Here is a 24723-nt window from a genome sequence, read left to right as displayed (position 1 = left end):
GAAGAGGGAAATGAGGATAGAAAACATGCTCTCCCTCATTTATAATCAGTTGGTGAACTCCACAGCCTGGTCAGAATTTAGTGAAACAGCTCTTTCAAATGTGCAAATGCTTCCAGAATGGCAGGGTTCAGCAGACACCCTCTGACAGGTACCACAGTAAACCCAGTTCAGTTCTCCCGCACAGCCCTTGGGGCCCGTTGCTGAGTCTGAGTCCCTAGGGTCAATTTCCTCCCTGCCCTCTGTAAGACTTTGCCAATCCATGGCCCTCAAGTCTGTCAGGCTTGTCTGAACCTCAACCACGAACAGCAATCAAGATACACTCCCAGGAGACATTCTGGCCTCCATGCAAATCCGAGCGTGCAAACAGTTTCTTGAGAGGTGGGGTACCCTTCGTCTGCTCTCGATGGATAGATCAGGTCCTGCGAGGATCCCTGCTTACAGATATAATGGACAGAAAGTACCAAGTAAATGGTCAGTAGCCAAGAAGCGTTCATTCTCTTCCACTTCCTGGAGGACTAGAAACGTGAGCTGGTTTGTCGAATAGTTGGAATAAAAAAAGAAGGGGGACCGAAGTCTCGGTGCCCGGGAGGAGTAAAAAAGTCCAGTCCTCAAATATCAGACCTTGGAGTCAGCTCCAAGGTGACAGAATGAGACCAGTGAACTGAGCCCAGGTGGTCTCTGATTGCTCAGGGTCATTAGCAAGTAATACTCACCAGGTGTGCCTGCTCTGGGTGATTGCAGACCTGTGGGTCCCAGACACCCTTTTGGCGGTGAGATTATTATAAGGCCTCCCAGAAATACTATAAATATTTCCTAAAGTCCTAATGAGCACTATTTTTCTTACACTTGTGACTCTTCTTCAAATGTGAACATTATTTATTTAAAATGGTTACTAATCCCCTATTAGCTTTATTTTTTAATTTTTTTTTCACTGAGACTTTCGTTTTTTAGAGCAGTTTGAGGTTCACAGTAAAATTCAAGCAAAGATACAGAGATTTCCCATTTACCCCTTGCCCCCACACTGAGTAGACTTTCCCATAATCAACAACACCAGAGTGGTATATTTGCTACATTTGAAGAACCTGTATTGACATGTCATTATCACTCTAAGACCATAGTTTACATTATGGCTTACTCATGGTGCCGTATGGTCTGTGGGTTGGGACAAATGTATAAAGACACGTATCCATCATTATGGTATCATAAAGAGTATTTTCGCTGCCCTAAAAATCTTCCATGATCCACTCTTCATCTCTGTCCTTTCCCATCACACACTCTGGCAACCACTGAACTTTTTACGGTCTCCATAGCTTTGTCTTTTCCAGACTGTCATATAGCTGCAATCATATAGTATGTGACCTTTTCAGATTGGTTTCTTTCACTCAGTAATATGCATTTAATTTTCTTCCATGTTTTCTCATGGCTTGACAGTGCATTTCTTTTTCGCTCTGAATAATATTCCACTGTCTGGAAGTACTACAGCTTATTATTTATCTATTCACCTACTGAAGGGCATCTTGCGTCCATATTTTGGTAATTACTAATAAAGCTGCCGTAAACATCCACGTGCACGTTTTTTTGTGTAGACAGAAGTTCTCAACTCATTTGGTAAATACCAAGGAGTGCAATTGCTGGAGCGTATGTTAAGAGGACGTTCAGTTTTGTGAGAAACCACCAAAATGTCTTCCAACATGGCGGTCCCATTTTGCGTTCCCATTGGCAATGAACGAGAGTTCCTGTTGCTCCTCACCTTTGCCAGTGTTTAGTGTGGTCGGTGTTCCCGGTTGGGGCCTGTCTAATAGGTATAAGCTTTCTATTGCTTTCTTTTATTTTGGAGTCAATGTGGGACCCTTATATACAATCAGTTTGGGAACCACCCGACAGTCCCCTGGGTTTGCCCCCACCAACCTCACCTGTGGTCTTGCCCAAACAACTCTGTTCTTCCTGTCCAGAGCTGTGAGCCACTCCAGATACAATCTCTTTTTCATGCCACGTGGAGGGAAGCAGTAGGTGGGCTTCTCAAACCAGCACTCACCTGAGGCATGCGGGCACTCCAGGTGCAGACAGGAGGCCTGGTGTGGGTCCCATGACAACATGTCCTGCTGCAGGAAGCCAAGGTCAGAGAAGGAAAGGGACAAGGGTGCTTGAGAGTGACAATCAATTAAAAACACATTAGGCAGGGAGTTGGAGACGTATGTGGGGGTAAGCTGTGTCCAGCCATCAGAGCTGCATACAATAACACCCTTCCTACTCCATGACCTCTCGTCAAGTTCTGCCTGGCTGAGCAGCCTGGCTACAGGAAGTGACATGAAATATGAACCAGGCCAGTTCTCAGTGATCGATCCAGCACATATTCTTCATGGACTGAATTAAAACTAGAAAATAAGAGCTCTTCTTACTAGGTATCAGCCAGCCTTCATTCTGACTCCCTGGTGTCCATAGGTCGACTTACTAGGAGGACGACCCTTGGTGTTTCTAGTGCTTTAGACTTGCCCTGTAAAGAATCATCCTAGTCTCTGGGGCACCTGGGTGGCTCAGTCGGTTAAGCATCCGACTTCAGCTCAGGTCATGATCTCGCGGTTCATGAGTTCAAGCTCCGTGTCGGGCTCTGTGATGACAGCTCAGAGCCTGGAGCCTGCTTCGGATTCTGTGTCTCCCTCTCTCTCTGCCCCTCCCCTCCTCACGCTCTGTCTCTCTCAAAAATGAATAAACGTTAAAAAAAAAATTAAAAAAAAAAATTACCTCAGTCTCTCTAAGTAACATGTTGAAGCAGTTTGTCACTCTGTGAGCACCAGAAACCATCAGATAGCCACGTTCAGCTTCTTGACCTATTGAGAGACCAACTGACATTTGGGTGGCCATGTTCTCTGGCTTTCTCTTTGCAAAGTTTCCAGAAGACAAGCCCATGCCTGCTCAAAGCTGGCATTTTCTGAGCTCACTCACTGCTGAGTTCCTTGGTCATGCTAACAAAGTGGGGCATCAGAGTTCCTCCATCAACAGGAGCTCTCTGCTCCACTCTCTCCCCCACTGTGCGTGTCCTCTCCTACAGACCCTTGTTCAGGCAGTTCTCCCCATCAGATATGCTTCTCTAATCTGCCTGGCCCAAATCCTGCCCAGCTGGCAGGACTCAGTCCCCACCTCTGTGACTATTCCTCACTTCCTAACTACCACTGTTGCTCTCCATCATAGAATGCCTTGAACATCTTGCGTTTTCTTGGTAATGGGTTGTAAGGGTATGTACATTACACTCAGATGTGCATTGGAAATATATTTTCTTTAGTTTGTCTATAATCTAGACTTACTTTTGGGTATTGGTGGGGATGGGTGGGAAGTGGAGTGAGGGAACTATTTAGTCCAAAGTAATAAACTAATACAGTGTCTTTGGATGATGTTCAGATTCATTATGTAAAATGTCTCCTCTTCCAGATTCACCCCCCACCCTCACCCCCAAAATTCCCTCGTAAGACTGGTGTAATGGTGGGACATGCAGGATCCTTGTGGTACGGGTATAAAGTCTTCAGACTGTCTAGTCATTGAGCCAGCCTCTGAAGCAAATATCTGCTGTCAGCAAACTTGTGGTCCCTTCCCTTGGCCTGGGCAGTGCTTCAGGGACATCCTCTCCAACAACCACTCACCAATGAACTCCACTCTTGCTTTCCTTGATGTTTAAAGATTCCCATAGCTGCAGCCCCTGCTAGAGAAGGCAGCCAGCACCCTCAGCTTCCTTCCACATTTCTCCCTCAGGGCACACACGTGTTTCTGGACACCTTCAAACCACACGGAAAGCCGGGAAGATTCAGGGAATCCTCAGGCTCTTCCTCTTGGCTACGGCAAACAGAGACACTGGTTGAACCTCAGGTATGGGCGGAGGGTCTGCAAGACTGGCATCTTCCAGTGGAAGGAAGATAGAGGTCCCTGTGCCCCAGGGCTTCCCTGTGTCTAAGCTTGAGAGTCAGTCCTTCTGAGGACTAGGAATGTGTAGGGGCGGGAGCACAGAGGATATTGAGAGGATGTGAGAAGGGACAACCATGGCATCTGGTTTCCTCTTTCAAATTCTGCTCCTCTCTTCTGTCCCCCACCATCCTTTGGCTGGAAAGAGTGAATTTTTCTCTTCCCTCCTTATACTCTTTCAACCATTGTATCTAGTTGTCACAAGCAGAAGGAAAATTGTCTCTCCACCATTGATAGAAAAATCTTTGAGCTACGGGGCCGGGGTGGCTCAGTTGGCTAAGTGCCCAACTTTTGATTTCGGCTCAGGTCATGATCTCATGGTTCCTGAGTTCAAACCCTGAGTCAGGCTCTGCACTGACAGTGTGGAGCCTGCTTGGAATTCTCTGTCCCTTCCTCTCTCTCTCTCTCTGTTTCTGTCTCTGAAAAATAAATAAATAAATAAACAACCATTAAAAAAAATCTTTGGGCTAGACCTCCAAATCTATCCTTTGATATAACTAAAGAAATGTAGGAAACCCACTCTTTCCCCACCAGGCTTAATTGGCAAGCCCATCATTTGTTAATGAAGTCAAGTATCTGTTTTCTTCCACTCTCTGGTTATAAGCTTTGGGACTGTCTCTGAGGGAGAAAGCTCCAAAGGAACATGAGTTGTAGGGGAAATTAAAATACATTGGTTTAATATTTGCAAATATGATCCCAATTTCATTTTGTTTAATGCTTGTGCTTTCATTTAACTTTTTATGGTTGTCAGTCCTCTTTCCCGAGTAAGTAAAATGCTTGTTTTATCCACCACGAAGATTCACACACTGTTATATATACAGCTAATTCACACAGGAAAATTAAAAATAAAATTTTACAGCTTCACTGAAGTGTAATTGACATACAACATACTGCATATATTTAAAGAACACAACTTGATGGGTTTTGACACATGTAAACACCCATGAAACCATCCTCAAAATCTAGGTAATCAATACATCTATCCATCCCAGAAGTTTCAAATGCATCCCCTGTCCCACATTTCACCCCAACCCTTGCATGCCCTAGGCAATCACTCGTCAGCTTTCTGTCACTATAAACGAGTTGATATTTTCTAGAATTTCATGTAAATGGAATAATTTGGTATATACTCTTTTTTGTCAGGCTTCTCTCACTCAGAATAATTACTTTGATATTCATCCATGCTTTTTGTGTATCCATAGTTCATTCCCTTTTATTACTGGATAGTAATGCACTGTATGGATATATCATCATTTATTTATCCCTTCTTTTGTTCATGGACATTTGAGATGTTTCCAGTTTAGGGTTATTACGAAGAAAGATGCTATGAATACTATGTACAGTGGACATATATTTTTACTTTTTTTGGGTAAATACCTAGAAGTGGAATGGCTGGCTTATATGGCTTATATAATATATATATATGTAATATGTATATATATATATATATATATATATATATATATACCCCATTAAATATTTAGGACATACCTATACTAAAAATTATTTATTGGAGCGCCTGGGTGGCTCAGTGGGTTAAGCGTCCAACTTCGGCTCAAGTCAAGATCTCATGGTCTGTGGGTTCAAGCCCCGCATGGGGCTCTGTGCTGACAACTCAGAGCCTGGAGCCTACTTTAGATTCTGTGTCTCCCTCTCTTTCTGCCCCTCCCCCACTCATGCTCTGTCTCTCTTCATCTCTCAAAAATGAATAAACGCTAAAAATTTTTTTAAAAATTATTTATTATTTATGTGAGGTTAAAATTTAACTTCCTTTACCTGACAACACTAAATTAATTAATTAACACTTAATTAACTCTATTAACTTTTTAAGAAACTGCCAAACTTTTTTTCTGAAGTGGTGGTCACATTTTACATTCCCATGAGCAGTAAATGAGAGTTCTAGTTTCTTCATCTCCTCATCAACACTTAGTATGATCAATCTTTTTTTCCCAAAAAAAATTATTTATTTATTTTTGACAGAGAGAGGAAGAGAGCACAAGTTGGGGAGAGGTCCAGAGAGAGAGAGAGAGAGAGAGAGAGAATCCCAAGTGGGCTCTGCGCTGTCTGTGCAGGACCCTATGTAGGGCTTGATCTCACAAACCATGAGATCATGACCTGAGCAGAAATAAAGAGTTGGATGCTCAACTGACTGAGCCACTCAGGTGCCCCAATATGATCAATGTTTTAATTTTAGCCATGCTAGTAAGAAGCAGTGGTATCTCAATGTGATTTTAATTTACATTTCCATAATGACTGCTGATATTGACTATATTTTTAATGTGCTTATTTGGCATCCCTATAGCTAACCTGATGAAAAGTCTGTTTAGTTCAGATTGTACCCCCTACTCTTTTTTTGTATTGGATTTTTGAAGTCTTGTTATTAGGTTGTAAGAGTTCTTTATGTATGCTGTATACAAATCCTTTGTCATATACATTTTTTGCAGATATATTGTCCCACTTTGTGGCTTGTTTTTTTCATTTGTGTTAACAGTATCTTTTCAAGAGTAAGAATTTTTCATTTTGATCAAATTCAGTTTATTGATATTTTTCTTTAGTTCATGTTTTTGTGTCCTTTATACAAATCTTTGCTAATTCAAGATTGCTCATATTTTCTTTCAGAAGCTTAATAGTTTTAGCCTGTAGATTTAGATCTGTGATAAACTTTGAGTTAATTTTTATCTATGGTGTAAGGTAAGGTGCAGTTTCAATTTTTTGCTTATGACTTTCAAGCTGTTGTTTTTAAGAAAAGACTATTCTTTCTCCAAGGCAGTTAAATGTCTTGGCAAATTTGTTGAAAATCAATTGACCATATATATGTGAGAATTTCTGGATTCTCTGTTCTGTCCCATTTATCCAGCAATGTCATGCTCTTAGTTTTCAGAATACAGATCTTTTAAATCTTTGTTAAATTTATCCCTAGATATTTTGTATTATCTGGTGCAATTATAGTTTTTTAAAGAATTTTTCACATTTCAATTATTTATTGGTAATACATCCAAATATAATTTGGTTTTGTATGTTGACTTTGAGTCCTGCAGGCTTACTAAGGTCAGTTATTACAGTATCTTTTTTTGCGTATCCCTCAGAATTTTACAAAAGATTTACTTGACAATACTGAATAGAACTGTGAAAGCTGACATCTTTGTGTTGTTTCCAGTCAGGGGGAACCATTTAGTCTTTCACCATTAACTGCAATGTAGCTGTAGCTTTTGCTGCATAGGCCCTTTATGCAATTGAGAAATTTCCCTTCTCTTCCAAATTTACTGTCTGTTTTTATCATAAAGGAATATTGGATTTTGCCAAATGTCTTTTCTGTATCTATTGAGATGATCCTTTTTTACATTTTCTAGCCTTTTAATATGGTCAGTTACATTGATTTGTTTCAAATGTTAAATCAACCTTGAATTCCTGGGATAAACTACATTTGGTCATGATGTACTATCCTTTTTAATATCCTTTTTGCTAGTTTCAATTTGCTAATATTTGATTAGAGGTTTTTGTATCTGTGTTTATGAGAGATACTGATACGTAGTTTGGTTTTCTTTTCTTGTAATATTTTGTCTGATTTTGACGTCAAAGTAATGCTTGGCTTTGTAAAATAAATTCTGAGGCAATTCCTGTTCTTATTTTTTACCAAAATGTTTGTGTAGAGTTGGGATTCTATTTTTCTTCATTTTTTTAAAGATTTTTTTAATTTTTTTATTTTTAAGTAATCTCTACACCCAATGTGGAGCTCAAATTCACAATCATGAGATCAAGAGTCACATGCTCTCTCAACTGAGCCAGCCAGGCGCCCCTTTTCTTAAATTTTTGATAGAATTCACCACTACAGCCATTTGGGCTTGGAAATTTCTTTCTGGAAAGGTTTTTAAACTATGAATTCAATTTCCTTAAAAGCTGTAGACTATTCACATTACCTATTTTTACATTAGCCTTGGCAGTTCATATCTTTTAAGGAATTTTCCATTTTATGTATGATATCACATTTACTGGTGTAAAGTATTCATAATGTTCCTTTATTAATCTTTTTATGTCTGTAATAGCTGTAGTTCTATTGTTCACTTCTTCCTGATATTGACAATTTTGTGTCTTTTCTCTAGACCATTATGAATTTCATTGATTTTTTTTCAAATAATCAGCTTTGATTTCATTGATTTTCTTTTTTTTTCTTTTTTTTTAAATGTTTATTTATTATTTTGAGGGGGAGAGGGGCCAAGAGAGGGAGACACAGAATCCGAGGCAGGCTCCAGGTTCTGAGCTGTCAGCACAGAGCCCGATGTGCAGCTTGAATTCATCATGGACCACGAGATCATGACCTGAGCCAAAGTCTCAGATGCTTAACTAGGTGCTCCTAATTTCATTGATTTTCTTTACTTTCCGGTTTCAATTTCATTGATATCTTCTTTTTTCTTTTTTACCTTTTTTTGGGGGGGGGGATTACTTTGAGTTTATTTTGCTCTTCTTTTTCCTTATGGTAGAAATTTAGATCATTGATTTGAGATCTACTTCTTAGGAACAGTTAATGTTATATATATAGTCCCACGAATTTTGATGTGTTTTTATTATTGTTCAGTTCAAGATATTTTCTAATTTTCTGTGAGATTTCTTTTTTATTTTTTTATTTTTTTTTATTTTTTATTTTTTTTAATTAAAAAAAATTTTTTTTAACGTTTATTTATTTTTGAGACAGAGAGAGACACAGCATGAACAGGGGAGGGGTAGAGAGAGAGGGAGACACAGAATCGGAAGCAGGCTCCAGGCTCTGAGCCATCAGCCCAGAGCCCGATGCGGGGCTCGAACTCGCGGACCGCGAGATCGTGACCTGAGCCGAAGTCGGACTCTCAACCGTCTCAGCCACCCAGGCGCCCCTGAGATTTCTTCTTTGACCAATGAATTGTTTAGCAATGTATTGTTTATTTTCCAGCTAATCTAGTTGCTTTAGTTTGTTAACTTCTAATTTATTTCCATTGTAGTCAGATAACATATTCTGTAAAAGTTCTATATTTTAAATTCCATTGAGACTTTCTTTATGTATCAGAATATAGTTTATCTTTGTAATCGTTCTATGTGCCCTTGAGAGGAATGTGTATTTTGTGATTTTTGGGTGTAGTCTTTTATGTTAAAACATTTATAAAATGTTTTGTCATTCAGATCTTCTGTATACTTACTGATTTAGTTTTACTTTGTTCTATTACTGAACGAAGTGTATTAACATTTATAATTTGTGGATTTGTCTATTTCTCCTTATTTCTGTTAGTTTTTGCTCCATACGTTTTTGACATTCTGTTACTAGTCATAGCTATATTTCTAATTATTCTATCTTCCTGATCCATTATCCCTTTAAAAAAAAAATTTTTTTTAATGTTTATTTGTTTTTGACAGAGAGAGAGAGACAAAGTGTGAGCAGGGGAGGGGCAAAGAGAGCGAGACACAGAGTCAGAAGCAGGCTCCAGGCTCTAAGCTGTCAGCACAGAGCCCGACACGGGGCTCGAACTCAAGAGACTGCAAGATCATGACCTGAGCTGAAGCCGGGCGCTCAACCGACTGAGCCACCCAGGCGCCCCTCATTATCCCCTTTGACATAATGAAGTGTCCCTTTTTTGTCTCTTGTAATGCCCCTTGTCTTAACGTCTATTTTGTATGATATTAATAAAGCTACTCTAGTTTTATTCCCCATTTGTATCTTTTAGTAATGTACTACTTTTAGAAAATATTACATATTTTTTAAAGTTCCTTTCTAGCTTTTTCTAGTTTTAAAATCCAGGCAATTTCATCAGGGCTGACTTTTTCTCACCGGTGTATAGGTCTCTGCTCTGCTGATCTCCACAGGATATGCTTTGTCCGTTGGTTAATCCAACACTGTCTTCATGGCACCAGAGCTTTTGCAAAAGATGCTTCAGTACAGGCTCATTAAAGGAAAGCCAAGCCTTCCTCCTTGTGCCTAAAGTCACAGGGAAAGCCAAAAATCAAGAGATTATAGGGCCTACTTATTTTTTCCCTACAAGGATATTCAAATGGTAGAAGACCGAATTCCAATAAACACCTGCCAATTCTGACGACTGAGGCCAATTTTAGTTTCTTTTGTTTTTCTTTGCTTCTTGTATTTTGACCCCAGTTACCCACCGTAGTATTAATCATTCTCTTCAGTTCATGGCACACACCATCACCTGGTGTGCAAAACACTGCTCTTTTTTATTGTAATACTTCTCCTTTCCTCATACAGTCTGTCTTCTAGTCCCTGCCTCTGAATACTTAACTAGCTACTCTAATAGTTTGAGCCCGTGATATATGATCTGACCTAATGATTCTCAACCAGGACAGACTTTCCTCCATCCCTACCCGGGGACATTTGGAAACGTCTGGGGAAATTTGGGGTTGTCACAGCAGAAGGGGTGCTACTGGCAGTTAGTAGAGAGAGACCAGAAATGCTGCTAAGCATCCTACAATACATAGGACAAGCTCTTACAACAAAGTACTAGATAGCCCAAAATGTGAATATCACCAAGGTTGAGAGCTGTGTGTGTGTGTGTGCGCGCGCGCGTGCGCGTATAGTATTCTTTGGGAGCTGGATTTTTATTTATTTATTTTTTTTATTTTTTTTTCAACGTTTATTTATTTTTGGGACAGAGAGAGACAGAGCATGAACAAGGGAGGGGCAGAGAGAGAGGGAGACGCAGAATCGGAAACAGGCTCCAGGCTCCGAGCCATCAGCCCAGAGCCTGACGCGGGGCTCGAACTCACGGACCGCGAGATCGTGACCTGGCTGAAGTCGGACGCTTAACCGACTGAGCCACCCAGGCGCCCCTGGAGCTGGATTTTTTAATTTACACAAACAGTATTGAGATCAGATCTTATTCAGTTGCTTACTTTTTTCATGTGTTAATATATTTTGTACCTCTCTCTATGCTGCTGCTCATAAGTCTGGTTCCTTACTTTCTGACTGGCACATCGTTTTCCGTCATATTCATCTACCACGTCCGTTCTCCGAATGATGGACTTCCAGGCTGCTCCATCTCCTTGTTCTCTGAAACGGTGCTGTGATGAACAGCCCCCTCATACGCATCCCCTGTCGGATGTGCAATTTGTGGAGCCCGTCCTCAAGAACAGACTTGCTGGGTAATAAACACTTAATTTTCAGTAAGTGCATTGCCTCCATATTGCACAGCTGTTGGCCCTCGTGATAGCTAAGCCTGAGAGCTTCTCTTCCCCCATATCTCAGTCTTATGTGTCTTTCTCATTTTTGCAAATATGTGGTTATGAAGTGATATCTTTTCATTTTAATTGGTATTTCTTTGACTTTGGGTTAGATTGAGCGGCCTTTTATCCACTTGTATGTCATTAGATTTTTTTCCTTCCATAAATTGCCTGATCATGTGCTTTGAATATACATATATACATATATATATATATATATACACACACATATATATGTATATATATATTTTTTTACTGAGGTTTCTGCTGTGGTCGATTAGTGCGCATTCCTTATCCAGTGCAGACATTGATCCTTCGTGGTGATGGATGTTGCGAAAGCCTTCTCCCCGTCTGTCACCAATCTGCCAATTTTGTCTGTGGCATCACAGCAGAAATCCTTCATTTTTGAAAAAAAGAAATGTATATATTGTTTAAAAAATCTTTTCTGATTCAAGCTCAGTAAAATACTCTCCTGAATTTTCTCCTACGAGTCTTGCAGTTCTGCCTTTCACAGTTAAGTCTAATTAAATATGAAATTTATTTATGTTTTTTTATATAAAGGACAGGAAATACAGTGTCTATCTTGTTTTTCTACCTGGGAATAGCCAACTTCCTGACTCTGTCTACTAAACATTCCACTCTTAGTCCAATTGGTTTGTGATGACACTTTACCATTCACCAAATGTCTATTTATAACTGGTCTGCTTCTGGGTTCTCGATTGTTCCCCTTTGAACCATTTGTCTATTCATCCATCGCCACCCCACTGTTTCTGTTCCTGTGCTTTGAGGTAAAACGATGTTTGGTAAGTCACTTGTCTTTCTTCTTCTTTTTCGGATTTTCTTCACCTGTACGTGGACGTGTCCCCTTCCATACACATCTTAAAACCAGCTTATCAGTTCATCACAAACACAGAATCTGGACTGGTTGAAATGTCGTTGAATTTATACATTAACTTTGAGGAAATTAACATATTTGTATGTTATTATTCTATCAACGGACATTCGGACTACTTTATATCCTCTTTTATGCTTAAAAATTTTTTAGGGGTGCCTGGGTGACTCAGCCAGTGGAGCATGTGACTCTTGACTTCAATTCAGGTCATTGTCTCTCAATTTGTGAATCTGAGCCCCACATCAGGCTCTGTGCTGATGATGCGGAGCCTGCTTGGGATTCTCAATCTCTCTCTGCCCCTCCCTCATGCTCTCGCTCTCAAAATAAACAAATACACTTAAAAAAAACTCTTCTAAAATAAAATTTTTAGCTTTCTCGGTGAAGATCTAGTGAATTTACTGTTGGGTTAATTACCAGACATTAAAATTTTTAAAAAAATATTTTTGGTTATTTTTTAATTGCTATTGTATCCTACAACTTTTTTAGACACTTTGTTGGGACTTCAAATGAGTCACAACTTGGCATCTCTCTCTACCAAAGAGTGGAAAGAAAGACCACTACTTATCCAGCTAACAGAAGCTTGACAATGATTAAGCACTAGATGAATCTGGGCATCTCTTTCAGATTTGCCAAAATGAGGTCACTAAGAATAAAAGAAGGAAGTACAAAGCATAGATTGTAATGCCTAGGTGGGCTAGGTGTAACTCAACAGGAAATGGTGGGGCTGGGGTAAACCAGAAGGCACAAGCTCTATCTAAAAGGAGCAGACCTCAGCTTCAGCTCATTCTTGCCATGTGGGAAGGAAAGCTACTTTTTTACATCTTCAGATTTTATTAGGAAGAGCCCCAAATCCTTGATTTTAAGATGTTAGGAAATAATTCAAATTAAAAAAAATACATTGGATGTGCCAAAGAAATCACATCTGTGTGCTAGATTTGTTTCACAATTTACTGGTCTACACCCCCTGATCTAAGACTGTCCCAAAGGGAGGGGACAATAAGAAAGGAAGTAAATATCAGTTCTGACCCTACTCTTCCATTCCTTCCCCCCGTCTCCAACCCATGTTGACTTCACTATGCAAGGTTATGTTCCAGTCAGCTTGGACACTAGCCTCATAGGAATTGAATTTACAGCTTGAGAAGAGAAGAGGGAGGTCAAGGTTTGAGAAGGTGTGGGCTGGACCCCCATCATACAGCCCGAGAACCCCCATGAGAACAGGTGTCTAAGCTGGGACATGAATTGATGTGTGACCTACCTACCAGCTTCTCCTGAGGTCATCTGGTACCGAAACGACTCCAGCTCTTTCCCACATTACCTGCAGGTGAGCACGTTTGGCCAACTGTCTCGAATCAGGATGGCTCCCACGAATCCACGCTTTGGAACTGAAGCAGCCTCCCATGGTGTCTCCGGTTGATGTTATGGGATGGATTGTGTCCTCCCAACATTCTCACATTGAAGTCTTAACACCCAGTATCTCAGAATGTGATTGTGTTCGGAGATGGGGCCTTTAAGGAGATCAGTGCTGTAAAATGAGGTTGTTATGGTGGGCTCTGATCTAATGTGACTGGTGTCCTTATAAGAGGAAGAGATGAGGACACAGCCACACATGGAGGGAAGACTGTGCCACCTACAAGCCAAGGAGAGAGGCCACAGAAGAAAACAGCCTTGCTGACACCTGGATCTTGGACCCGGATCAGGCTTTAAAACTGTGAGGAAAAACATTTGTGTTGTTTAAGCTCCCTAGTCTGGGATACCTTGTTATCGCAGCGCTAGCAGACTAATATAGCCGTGTTCCTTGGAAAAAGACTCTGAGGTGCAGGGTGGCATGTGAAATTTTATGGGACCAGTGTCAGGAAATCCTTCACAAACAAGGCAGGCAGAATGGGGCAGAGGGAGATATTGAACTATAATGAGGTTGCCACCAAGCTGGCATCCTGAGCTGGGAGGGCCCTTCGGGGCTGTTCCAAGTTGAAGCAAGAAGCCTTTTTTCCTACATTGGTCATTCCCGAGGTGAAGGGTGGCAGGGGTGAGTTCCCTCCCTCCCCACTCCCGTGAAAACATTTGGCGATGTCTGGAGATATTTTTTGGCTCTCACAATTGGTGTGTGGGGGGGGGGGACTGGGGGTGGGGGTGGGGGGTACATGCACCACTGGCATCTAGTGGGTAGAGACCAGGGAAGCTGTTGCTAAATGTCCTACAATACACAAGGTGGCCATCAGGTCCCAAATGTCACTAGTTCTGAGGTTGAGAAAGCCTGCCCTATATCAACAAGTCATCGGCCGTGAGGTGCTCTTACAAGGACATAACCTTGGGCAGGTCCCTGTAGCTGATGGCAGTTCCCAGTGAGGGATGTAGGTGTGAGCCACCAGCAGTTTTATGATCCCAGCAACTGAGGAGTGAGTGTGTTTGCCATGGAGAGAGGATCCAGGTAGAGCAAAGAGCCCTTTACCTGGTATCTGGACTCCCGGGCTTCTCTCTCTCTCTTTTTTAAAGATTTTATTTTTAAGTCATCTCTACACCTAGTGTGGGGCTTGAACTTAGAACCCTGAGCTCAAAAGTCTTGTACTCTACTGACTGAGCCAGCCAGGCACCCCTCAGCCTTCTCTTTCTAATAAAAATAACAATCAACCACGTCTAGGGCACTGCCTTGGGGGGGTTTACTTCCATTATGTCATTTAAGCTGCATGAGAAGTCCGAGGGGTGGATTTTATGACCCTTACTTTATAAAGCAGTAATCCAAGCCTCAGAGAGGGTTAATGCCTTACCCAAGGTTATCAAGCTAGTAAGATATAGAACCAGAATTTGAATCCAGGGCTGTCAGACTCCAAAGTCTGGCTCGCTCGCAAACAGGAAAGACAACCTTTGATAAAACAAGAGCGTTCTACACACACAGTAGGCACACGAGAAAGAGCATGGGCTGCAGGTGTTACCCAGAACTGATATAAATACAGCCCCAGAGTATTCAGAAGCCCCGAAATCATGTTTGGCACCATGTGAACATCACGGGGGGCCAAACTCTTGAGCATGGGATCCCTGGAGAAGAGCCTCCTTCCACCTTTATATCTGTAAATATTCATGGTTACCAGAAATAATCCCTCTCATAGGGAGGACTCTTTTTTTTTGCCTCCTTGGGGAGCATGCATGGACCTTAGGACTTTGTATGAGGACAGCAGTAACTATGAAAAAGGAAAAAAAAAAAGGCCACTTCCCAGAAGTCAACAGTATAAAAATAATTTTTATTTACTACTGTAAATAAAGTAGTGCAAAGAGTAGTTTGGACCCACAGTATTGCATTACTGATTTATTTACTACCTTAGCAGCATACAGCATACAGACAGTCTGCTCTTCCTCTTTCCCCCCCAACCCCCTCTCTCTCTCTCTCTCTCTCACACACACACACACACACACACATGCACACACACACACACACACACACACACACCCTCACACAAACTCAGGCAGGCATAAGGGGTAGGGACGGAACTATGAGCTAAAGGCTTATTTCCTGCATATTCCCCTGCTGCCGGTCTATTCTAATGGGTAATTCATGGAGAAGACTACAGTTAAATACTAAGGATTTTCTAAATGTTATTTTATGGATTTGATTGAAAAGTAAACGATATCCAACAATGTCATTAAATGATTCGGAAGCCCGACCCTAGAAAAATCCAAGGAGAAAAATGTAAACCCATTTACAAAGCCATCACCCTCCCTGCATTGCCAGCCATAACCTATTTGTTTCAAGGTGCCTTAGAACCGCCGGGTCTTGGAAGTCAAATTGAAACCCGTCTTTTGGACTTTGAGGAGCCGGACTGTGGCGAACACACATACCGAAATATTCTCTAACTGGTAGACAAGTCACAATTTTCTGTTCTTTAATGACAGGGGATGAACAGGGGCTAAGATTTTTTTTTAATGCATCTCAGTGTGTAAGGATTCAGATGGGCCACAGGGCAAACTCTGACTCCCCATACACACATCTGCAGTGACCCAATTAACCTCCTCAACAGGCCCCTGTGATCGGGAGTCTCCTTGTATCTGGCTGATAACCTTTGGTTTAGCCACTGCCTGCTCTGGGTACTTCCTCCTAATTTGATTAAAACAAACAAACAAAAAGACACCAAGTGCAAAATTCGCATCCAGTTGACAAGACATGTATGTAAGGTGTTTATCAGTATAATGCCCTAGCCCCAGCTTTCCAATACCAGCTGTTGGAAGGACTGTCTCTCATTGGGAAAGACCTGGAGCGCACAGTTCACCCTCAAGGCTCTGTGTTATTAGTGACCGTGGGCTGGTCCTGAGCGGAGGCATCTGCAGCTGGAGTCACAGCCGGACTGGTGGTCGGGGCCGTGGGGTCTGAGGAGGCCCGGGCTGGTGTGGGACGGGAACCACCGGCTGCAGAGACACATGTACGACAAAGAAAGAAAGAAAGAAAATGAAAGAAAGAAAGAAAGAAAAGAAGGAAGGAAGGAAAGAATAACAACTCTCTATGTCTATGTTTCCCGGTCTATGTTTCCTGTGGTCATCTCTCTCTCTTTTTTTTTTCTTTCATGGCATTGATGTAATGTGAGCCATGAATTAATTATACCAGTCAATCAGAAAGGAGTGTTTGTTTTATTCACATTCTTATTCCAGTTGGATGATGTACCAAATTTGGTTTAAATTATGTTCTTTAGATAAAATGTGGATAAGTTTTGGAAATCGTGACTACTCGGTTTAATTATCTACCTTTAGTAAGGAGGCTAAACCACCATAAATATTAGGGAAGCTTATGAAGTTTTGTACTTTATGTCAGCGCTTTTCAAATAGGGCAATTTTTTAAAGCTTATTTGTTTACTTTTCAGAGAGAGAGAGAGAGAGAGAGAGAGAGAGAGAGAGAATCCCAAGCAAGCTTCATGCTGTCAGCACAGAGTCTGACCCGGGGCTTGATCTCACAAGCGTGAGATCATGACCTGAGCCTAAACCAACAGATGAATGCTTAACTGACTGAGCCACCCAGTCGCCCCTCAGGGCAATTGTGATTCCCAGAGGACAGTTGGTTATATCGGGAGACGTTTTTGGTTGTCACAACTGGAGGGCAGGCTGCTGCTAATAGACAGTGGGTAGAGGCCAGGGATGCTGCTAGGAGTCCTACAATGCGTGGGGTAGCCTGCCTGAAACAAAGAATGATCCAGCTCCAAATATCAGTGGTGCTGAGGCTGGCATACTTTGCTTTACGAACTGAGGCTGAGAGGTGTCCCGGTTACGAAGACTGTAGTCTCTGGCCACTGGCCACTCGGGAACTCTCCATCATCAGTTATGTGACTTGGGCAAATTACCTTCTCTCCTTCTGCCTCTAAAACATGGGGGAAATAAAAGGATCTATACCACGCTAAGTGGTTATAAGGATTAAATGAGCTAGAGTATATAAAGTGCCCAGACGGGGTCTGGCATGCCGAGGTACTCAACAAATGTTAGCTATTAATACTAGTGATCGTATACCTGTTTTACCCTCGAAACGTGTTTTAAGATTTATTACTTTCAGGGACATGTCTTATAGGACTGATAAAAGAGTTGGTGCATTTGTTTCTAGGAACCCTCCCCAGGAGCCTCTGAAAACAGCAGAAACTTTGAAGCCAGAAAGACCAGGACTTACACGACTCTGACATTTATACCAGATGAGTGATCTTAAGCTAGTTATGTAGCCTCTCTGAGCTGTGGTTTTTTCATCTGTGATATGGGGGTAGCAGTTTGCAGGCGTGTGTGACATATGGTTAACACAGGGGCCATCGTTTGTGCAAACTGCTAGCTTGTCTTTAAGTAGTGATCTTAACCATTCTCAGCAATCCTGGAGTCTTATACCGTCTTCAGTAGGTGGGACCATTTTTAGAAGTTCCCAGTGTCCATCCTGAAATGTATCAACTTGAAAAAGCTGCCACCACACTGACAATCTGACTTCTAGATAGACTCGTCAAGAGTTTCACCGCCAAGAGACCATTCCACGAACTTTCGGAACGAGCTCCAAACCCTCTGGCTTTTCTGGATATGGAAAGGAATTCTCCTAGGGACCCTTTCCAACACCTACAGAAGATCTTGTGAATCCGGAGATGGTTTTGAAAGAACAGGACAGTGGTGGTGGTTGGTGGGGCGGGGAGGACCCAGGGTATTGCATGATGATGGGACGTTTCTAGGTTACAGCCAAAACTCTGGTAGATGATCTAACCATAGCTGGGAGCATGTGGCCCAGTGACGTGGGACAAAGACCATTTGCTGGAGTCAGGAGACCCGGCCTGGGCAAGTCTCATTTATCTGCCATTAGCAGGGGACTTTCGGGTAGGTACTGAATGGCAGCTATTTTAGTCCTAAAATGCTTAAATCTCATAGGCCTCAGTTTCCTCATCTGTGAACTGAAGGGCTTGGATCAGATGGTGTCCCAGACCCCCTTAGGCCCGAGATTGATCTCTGAGGAAGTTAACAAAGTACTAAAGCATGCATTTTTTCCTTTTCAAGCTCTGGGGGGGGGGGGGGGGGGAATGTTTAAATCACCATGGTAACAAGAAAAATCAGCAATCAGTTTTCTGATTAAAACAAAAAAGTGCCAGTGTGTAAATGTACAAGGAATGCATAATTAGCATTGCCACACTTTAAATCTTCTCGTAAGAGCATAATGAAGATGCTCGATGTTTCTACAGTAAATTTGTTATTATCCATGCGAGAACTCCTCCCCCCCCACCATCAGGGGTTTGCAATCACTGGACAAGCCCCCCACAGCCCATCATAATTTTAAAGTGGTCTCTTCGTCTCTGCTCACCTGAAATGTGTGCTAATTTGATTACCGGGCTGGAATCAAGGTAACCAGGAAAATGAGTGTGCCGTTTCAAATATTACAGAGACTATTCCAGCACCAAATAGAAATGGTTTCTGTATTACTTGCTGCTTGGGGGACCATGTTCTATACATTAGTGAGACTAATCAAGAGCTGGCCCTGAGCGGTGTAGACCCAGGGGTTGACACCCTGCAACCCACAGGCCAGATGGGGCTCACCGCCTGTTTTTGTATGGCTTGCAATCTAAGAACTGTTTTTACCACTGTCAGTGATCGAGCAAAAATCAAGAGGGGAGTAATGTTTCATGACATGTGAAAGACAGATGAGATTCAAATTTTCATGTCCTCGGTAAAGTTGTATCAGAAACGAGCCATACCCATTTGTTTTCATGTGTCATCAATGGCTGGCTGCCTTGGCTGTATAATGAAAGTTGAGTAGCTGAGATGGCCCTCAGAGCCCCAAATGCTTACTATTTGGCCTTTATGGAAAAAATCTGCCAACCCCTGTGGTGGACCATTGTAGGAAAAATGTCTGCTTGCTGGTTGACCAGATGGGAGCATGAAAGAAAGAAGAACTGGAGAAAATATATTGAGCCAGTCCTGAAATGGTAAAATAAAGTTTGCAAAGATGGCGGGGCGTGGGGGGGGGGGCGTGAGGAGGGGGTGGGAACAGGCAAGACCTGGAAATCCTATGCTATGAAGAAGATATAGCCTGCTTCACCTGGGTCTCCAGATCTAGCGAGGCCCGGGACAAGTATACGATTCATGTCATTTAAACCTTTCTTATGAGTAAAGCTACTAGATCAGTGCCAAGGGCAATGAGATCGAAGAAAAGTGAATTCTCACCATTAAGTCGCTCTGACTTTAAGCCTACTAGTTTTTTTCATGAGCACTGCTTTGTGACATTTCACTGTAGTTTTAGCAGCAGCCTCATTAACTGGAAATGGAGAGGACAGGAGAAGAGTAGAAATGACTTAATTCATCTCGTTCATATCATCTTACTCTTTTGCAAAGACACTGGGCTAACCACGTAGGCAGAAAGAAAGAGTTGGCTTGAATCATGAACGTTTGGAGTAGAATGACATTGGAGCAAGAGGTTAGCCCATCACACCTGGTGGAGCTGGTAGTTTGTTCTAAATGTCTTGCTCTACACTGTGCATTCTACTGGGACTTGAAGTTCACGGTAACACTGGTAAGGCAGGAGTCTCTGAAATTGTCCCTTCCATTTTGCCCCTCCGTTCTCTCCTTACCTTCCTTCGGGCAGCCAGCCAGGCTCCATGCTCTCTCTGTCTCAGGGGGGGACTGCAAGCAGGGCAGAAAAGGAAATGGCTCTAGACATATTTTGCTTGGGGATTTTTTTTTGTTTTTTCAAAAGCCTGAGTCCATTAAGGCAATTATGCTTGGTGTCCCTGACAGGGGAGAGGCGGAGCACTTTGGAGACTCAGGGAGGCGGGAGAAGGAGGGTCTGGAGCCTGGGAAAGTGGCTGAGCCCCGGCTGTGGGTTGTACTGGCCGCTAAGCCCTCACCTTGCCCCTTCAGCAATTTCAGAAAGGAAGACCGGGGAGAAAAAAGGTGAAGCAAAGCCGGCGGGACCCCTAGGTGACCAGAAGCTGCAAAGCCAGTGGACTTGGAGAGACAGAGTAGGCGCCTGGCAGCGTGTGTTCAGCTATCAGACTGGCGACAGTGTGAGTGGACCAAGACCCAGGGACCCTTGCACTACCCTGGGGGGCGCTGGCCTCAAGAAAGACTGAGCCACTTGGTAGAACACAAGCTGGGAGGCAACATCAAGTTCAAGGAAACGAGAGACGTGCGATATTTTTCATGTACTCGTTCTGGCTCTCTTCGTGGCCTGGTCGATATCTTTTAGATACTTTCAAAAAGCGTTTTGTGTTTGAGAAAGAGTCTAACAACGTAGAAAAACCCACTGGGCTCTGGGAATCGTGTCTGTTACTGAGATAAAGCACGATGTGTAAGTGCAGGCGCTACCTGAGGTCAAGCTTGGATTGAGGGTGGAAACCCCCGAGGATATTACTCCTCGGGGAGCTACAGCCACCGCTTGTTCACTTCTAAGCACTATACGTCATGTTATCTGGCTGTTGGCTTCCCTCAACTGCAACAGGAGGTAGGTGGACCGCTATTTCTGCTATTTTCCAGAAAGGGAAACTGAGGCGCACATGGGCTCCCTCCCTTGCCCAAGGTCACACAAGTCAGTGGCAGGGCCAGAATCCGAGCGCGTGACTCCCGAGCCCATGCGGTTAGCTACTGTCCCACACGGCTAACCTTCCGGACGCGGGACGATTTAGTGTGGCAAACGCGGCAGAGTGTGGACCATATATCACAGAGCACAGAAACTCAGGAGGGAAATGAAGGTAGTTGGAGCCGAAAGCGAAACGGATGGACAGCTCAATTTAAAAGTTTGACCGTAAATCACTAATGTTGAAAAACAACTAACTGGAAAAATGCAAATCACAAAATGACAAAGATCCCTGACTTACAGCACAATCCTTACACGAGGCTACTTAAAGGAGGTCCCGACTTTCAAATCTGGTCCCTCCTCGCTGTCGGCCAGTGCCGGGGCTTCATTCCTGTGCCTGCTTCCCCACACCTTGGCCACCAGCCTCTACGGGAGGGCGCCCCCTTCCCACCGGGCAGGTCGTGAGACCTCCGGCCCCGGGGTCACTGGGGAGACAGATGCTTTGTCCTCTCAGCCGTCTTCTCCCCCTGCTCCTGTGTGCCAATTCGTCCCCTGCCCCACTGTCTAGTCACTGACAGAGTACCTTCCTATTTCAAAGTTATTGACAAATTTGCACTTATGGGGAGGACCTTAAAAATAGGAAAATAATTGACTACATATTTTAACTCCTGACAACACTAGTTCTAACAGGGCTAGTAGGTACTACTCGGGGCACATTTTGGAAATACGTGGAGACTTTTTTTTTTTTTTTTTTTTACTTCTAGGCCCTCACTACTCAAAGTGTGGCCCATGGAACGGCAGCATGGACATGGACATCACCTGAAATCTTGTTAGAAATGTGGAATCCTACCCCTGGACCTACTGACTCAAGAATCTGCATTAAACAAGATCCCTGGGTGATTCATGTGCACATTACAATAAAGAGGTATGGGGCTAGAATTTACATAGTGAAATACGCATCATTTTATTATAATTGGTTTCTTTTTATTTCTCCTTTATATTGCTGTGGGGTATTATTTTTAAAAATATGCCTGGAGGCAGGTTAATTATCGTTCATTTCAAGGTACCCAAAAAATGTGCTACAAAATATTTTTTATATAAGGCAACAATAGGTCAGAGACACAATGGTAGCCACTGTTTTAAAATACTGCTGACCCTTGGGGCGCCTGGGTGGCGCAGTCGGTTAAGCGTCCGACTTCAGCCAGGTCACGATCTCGCGGTCCGTGAGTTCGAGCCCCGCGTCGGGCTCTGGGCTGATGGCTCGGAGCCTGGAGCCTGTTTCCGATTCTGTGTCTCCCTCTCTCTGCCCCTCCCCTGTTCATGCTCTGTCTCTCTCTGTCCCAAAAATAAATAAACGTTGAAAAAAAATTTAAAAAAAAATAAAATCAAATAAAATACTGCTGACCCTTGAGTAGCACAGGTTTGGACTGTATGGACCCACGTACACAAGTTTGTGTTTGTTTTTAGTAAATACACTACAGCACCATGGAAGTACTTTCTCTTCCTTATGATTTCCTAAATAACAATTTCTTTTCTCTAACTTACTTTAATGTAAGAATACAGCACATGACATATATAATATATAAGATATGTGTTAATTGACTGTGTTACTGGTAAGGCTTCTGGTCAACAGCAGGCAGCAGCGAAGTTTTGGAGGAGTCAAAGTTATCTGCAGCATTTCAGCTCAGGGTAGGTCGGTGTCCCTCACTCGCCCTGTTGCTGAAGGGCCACCTGTATTGCGAGTCTGAAAAAGTGTGAAATCCTGCTGCCCTCTGTCCTTTCTTGGACTTTGTTTTGTGATTTGGGGCAGACCACTTCATCTACGTGGCCTCAGTCTGTCCATCTGTGAAATGAAGGGCGTAGAATTAAATGAACTTTAAGAGCCCATCCAGACTCGTCCAAGGCCAGCAACAGGGAGGGAGGTACGCACAGGAAGTGAAAGAGTTTGCAAATAAATGAAGAACATGTGTAAAAGAGCAAAGGGAAAAAAAAATATCAAAGGGCAGGAGGGACAGGGAGGCGAGAATGTGGAGAGACTGATAATGAAGACAGGAAGACAGGAAAAAGAGACAACTTCTGATAAAAGCGATTCCACCAGCCCATGAATTTTCATGGCTACCAGCTGGCATAAAATCATAAAGACAATTTTCAGCTCCTCTCACGGAATTGCATTTGTAATAATCATAACAATATTTCTGCAGAGTAAAACTGACAAAGATAATTTGAAATGGAAAACACTGACAAGATGCAAAATAAATGTGCTCTACCTGGTAACAAATTTAGGGACGGGACAGAATTTGCATGAGGAAAATTTATAAGCCGGCATACAACGGGGCAGCAAATATGGATGGGCTTTTGATGGCTCCTTGTTAACCTCCTCAGGTAAATCAGAGGGAAGTGATTCTGCATTAGCCTCTCGCGACAGTGACTTCCTTCCCACCATTGAATCTGTGGTGGAATGCACTCCTTTCGCTTTTCATTATCTGCTACATGAATAATGGTTGAGCAAATGCTCAAGTGCTCAAATGCCATGTCCAGTCCTAATTTATCCATTTGTAAATGTCCCTCCTGGTCTTCGTGAGACATTATGTCCTTCTGCGGTCATCCAAGATGGTGGGAAATTATAATTCTCCACGGTCAGAGGTTTGCAAATTTGAGCACCTACTAAGTGTGCGATATCCTAAATGATGCACAAAATCCTGCCTCTGATTCCTCTTACGGTTTGACGGGGGAGATGAACGTAATAGCTCACATTTACCGAGAGGGTTTTATATGCCAGATAAATATAACAGCTCAGATGAAGCACAGTAGTCATTTTGGTAAGTGTCATGCGTATTTTTTTTCACTGGACCCTTCTGACATCCCTGGGAAATGGCTACTATTATAACCTAATTTTATTGTTGAGAAATTGGGAGATCAGGAAGGTGAACCAATGCACCATAAGTCACACAGCTAATGAGTAGCCAAGCTTGGACTCCAAAGCCCAAAGAGACGCCAAGGCGGTGTCCGTCTCTTTAACTACGGTCCTACGCCAGCTCAGACAAATAACAGTGACCAGTGGAAATCACGCTAACCTAAATGCTCACTTCACATTCCTCTTCGGCCCCTCCTTCTGACTCCATGTGGCTGGGTATTTTTATTCATCATGAGTGTTTGTTTATCATCCCACACATCTGATTCCTTGACTGGGATAAATACGAAGAATTCATACTGGAGGGGGCTTCAGATCTGGATTTAAGGCAACAGACGCAGAGTATCTATAGTGGATGTATTTTCAATGGGAGAAGACCTTTTAGTTCAGTATCTTAAGCTTCTTACTTAAAAAAAAAAAATCCTCGCTTACTTTGACAAATATAACAAAAACTGGGACCTTCCATCCGCCAGAGATTATAGTATAACCTTGGGGGAAACCTCCACCCTACGAACGACCAACCTAATGAAAGGAAGTAGCATAGTCAAGGGCGTGAGGAGGAAGAGTGTCATCTTCTTGGTAGGTGAAAAGAATCCCTACGTTTTTATATTGCCCTGGCTTCTTATAAATCTTTACCTGAAACAGACTGGAAATACTGCACAGTCCAGGCGATCAATACAGACAGCAAGAAGGTTCCCAGAAAGTAGATCTGCAAAATCCAAAGCATGAATCAGATGACTGACAAAAGGCAGGGACCCCCCCCATGGGCAGGGCCGG

At 42.7% G+C, this 24723-nt stretch overlaps 1 protein-coding gene across 6 annotated transcripts in view; it reads right to left on the bottom strand.

Annotated features, from left to right (window-relative positions):
- Positions 1–15252: 15252 nt before the first annotated feature.
- The window catches only part of SEL1L3 (SEL1L family member 3), a 105020-nt gene continuing 95549 nt past the window's right edge, over positions 15253–24723 (bottom strand). For 4 of the 6 annotated variants that reach the window (XM_030314094.1, XM_030314095.1, XM_030314090.1 and 1 more), the window contains 2 exons: positions 24583–24655; positions 15253–16432 (listed from right to left, as the gene is read on the bottom strand). In XM_030314094.1, the coding sequence (XP_030169954.1) occupies positions 16299–16432; positions 24583–24655 (207 nt within the window). In that variant the 3' untranslated portion in view covers positions 15253–16298. Of the gene's footprint in view, positions 16433–20091; positions 20144–22441; positions 22879–24582; positions 24656–24723 lie in introns of those variants that run through there. The other 2 variants (XM_030314093.1, XM_030314092.2) reach the window with 2 other exon arrangements.

This window comes from Lynx canadensis, chromosome B1, assembly GCF_007474595.2.
Source record: "Lynx canadensis isolate LIC74 chromosome B1, mLynCan4.pri.v2, whole genome shotgun sequence".
In the NCBI taxonomy this organism is placed as follows: Eukaryota; Metazoa; Chordata; class Mammalia; order Carnivora; family Felidae; genus Lynx; species Lynx canadensis.
The sequence above is the reverse complement of the archived record's forward strand: the minus strand, read 5'-3'. Positions and strand labels throughout refer to the sequence as shown.